General features: G+C 51.9%; 1 protein-coding gene across 1 annotated transcript; it reads right to left on the bottom strand.

The window, feature by feature from the left end:
- Window positions 1-119: 119 nt before the first annotated feature.
- On the bottom strand, window positions 120-1,029 carry LOC118158976 (olfactory receptor 14C36-like; the record flags this gene model as incomplete). Its single annotated transcript, XM_035313628.1, has 1 exon — window positions 120-1,029. A coding segment is annotated over exon 1 (910 nt), but the record flags the coding sequence as incomplete, so codon positions are not given.
- Window positions 1,030-2,084: the final 1,055 nt, after the last annotated feature.

Below are 2,084 nucleotides of genomic sequence, written 5' to 3'. Positions count from 1 at the left end.
GACCAACCTTACAATCAGGCATACAAGAAGACACAAGGCTCTGGAGGATAGCATGAGTTTTATTACAAGTTTTTTTGCAGAAGAAGACAGGCAGAGCATTACTTCTGATGTACACCTACTCATGACTTTCTGCAGTGTATCCTTCAGCTCCTGGTTCCTCATGCTGTAGATGAGGGGGTTCACTGCTGGAGGAACCACTGAGTACAGAACAGTCATCACGAGATCTAGGAATGGGGAGGAGATGGAAGGGGGCTTCAGGGAAGCAAAAAAGCCACTGATGACAAACAGGGAGACCACAAAGAGGTGGGGGAGGCACGTGGAAAAGGCTTTGTACCGTCCGTGCTCAGAGGGCATCCTCAGCACAGTCCTGAAGATCTGCGCATAGGACAGCACGATGAAAACAAAACACCCCAAAACCACGAAAACACTAAATGTGAGAAGCCCAATTTCCCTGAGGTAGGAGTCAGAACAGGAGAGCTTGAGGATCTGGGGGATTTCACAGAAGAACTGGTTCACAGCATTGCCTTGGCAGAGGGGCAGGGAAAATGTACTGGCAGTGTGCAGCACAGCATAGAGAACCCCACTGCCCCAGGCAGCTGCTGCCATCTTGACACAAGCTCTGCTGCCCAGGAGGGTCCTGTAATGCAGGGGCTTGCAGATGGCAATGTAGCGGTCATAGGACATGATGGTGAGAAGAGCATACTCTGCTGATATGAAAAATACAAACAAAAAGACCTGAGCAGCACATCCTGAGTAGGAAATGGCCCTGGATTTCCAGAGGGAATTGGCCATGGCTTTGGGGACAGTGGTGGAGATGGAGCCTAGGTCGAGGAGGGCGAGGTTGAGAAGGAAGAAGTACATGGGGGTGTGGAGGCAGTGGTCGCTGGCTATGGCAGTGAGGATGAGGCCATTGCCCAGGAGGGCAGCCAGGTAGATGCCCAGGAAGAGAGCGAAGTGCAGGAGCTGCAGCTCCCGTGTGTCTGCAAATGGCAGGAGGAGGAACTCAGTGATGGAGCTGCTGTTGGACATCTCATGTTTCTGGACAAAGGGGATATTCCAAGGAAGAAAAGACCGTGATAAGGAGGAGAGAACTCTCTGAGAGAAACCTACTCAACTCATCAAACCCCCTCACAGTGACTTTCCCCCTTCTGAAAACTTCTTGTTGGTCCTTTACATATCCCCGTAGTGGGTTTATGTGGCAAGGTTTTGGAAGCAGGAGGCCATAGGGGTGGCTTCTGTAAGAAGAATCTGGAAGCTGCCCCATAGTACTTTATATACAGCAACAACTGACCAGAACTGGGCAAGTAACTGATGTTCTTTGCGCCTCTGTGAGAGCATAGAATAGGCAAAATAAAAAAATAAAATAAAATAAAATAAAATAAAATAAAATAAAATAAAAAATGTTGCTACACAGCAGCTGGGAGAGTGAGAGGAGTGAGGAACAGCCTTTCAGGCACCAAGGTCACTGAAGAAGGAGGGCGAGTGGTGCTCCAGGCAATGAAGTCCCCTGTGGCCTGTGGTGAGGACCATGGTGAAGCATGATGTCCCCCTGCAGCCCATGGAATACCACGGCGGAACGGGGTTCCATGCTGCAGCCCGTGGAGGAGACCACGGTGGAGCAGGTGGACCTGCACTGATGAAGTCTGCAGCATGTGGAGAACCCCTGTGGGAGCAGGTTCCAGCCTGGACCTGTAGCCCGTGGAGGGGAGCCCACACAGGAGCAGGTGAGCTGGGGGAGCTGCTGCCCATGAGGGACCCAGGTTGGAGCAGTTTGCTCCTGAGGGATGGACCCCGTGGTACAGACCCATATCTGGAGCAGTTCTTGAAGAGCTGCTGCCTTTGGGAAGCCCATGCTGGATCAGTTCAGCAAGGACTGCATCCCGTGGGAGGGACCCCACAGCACAGGGGATGAGACTGACCGAGAAGGAGCAGTGGAGACAAAACGCTATAGACTGACCACAACCCCCATGCCCCCATTCACCTGTGCCGCTCAGGGGGAGAAGGTGAATGAGAGCAGATGGGGGGGAGGGCATTTTGTTTTCTTTCCTTTGTTTCTCACTTCCCTAACTTGTTAGCAATAGGCA

Source organism: Oxyura jamaicensis, unplaced genomic scaffold, assembly GCF_011077185.1.
Source record: "Oxyura jamaicensis isolate SHBP4307 breed ruddy duck unplaced genomic scaffold, BPBGC_Ojam_1.0 oxyUn_random_OJ62696, whole genome shotgun sequence".
Taxonomy (NCBI): Eukaryota; Metazoa; Chordata; class Aves; order Anseriformes; family Anatidae; genus Oxyura; species Oxyura jamaicensis.
Note: the sequence above shows the minus strand (reverse complement) of the source record. Positions and strands in the feature narration are given on the sequence as shown.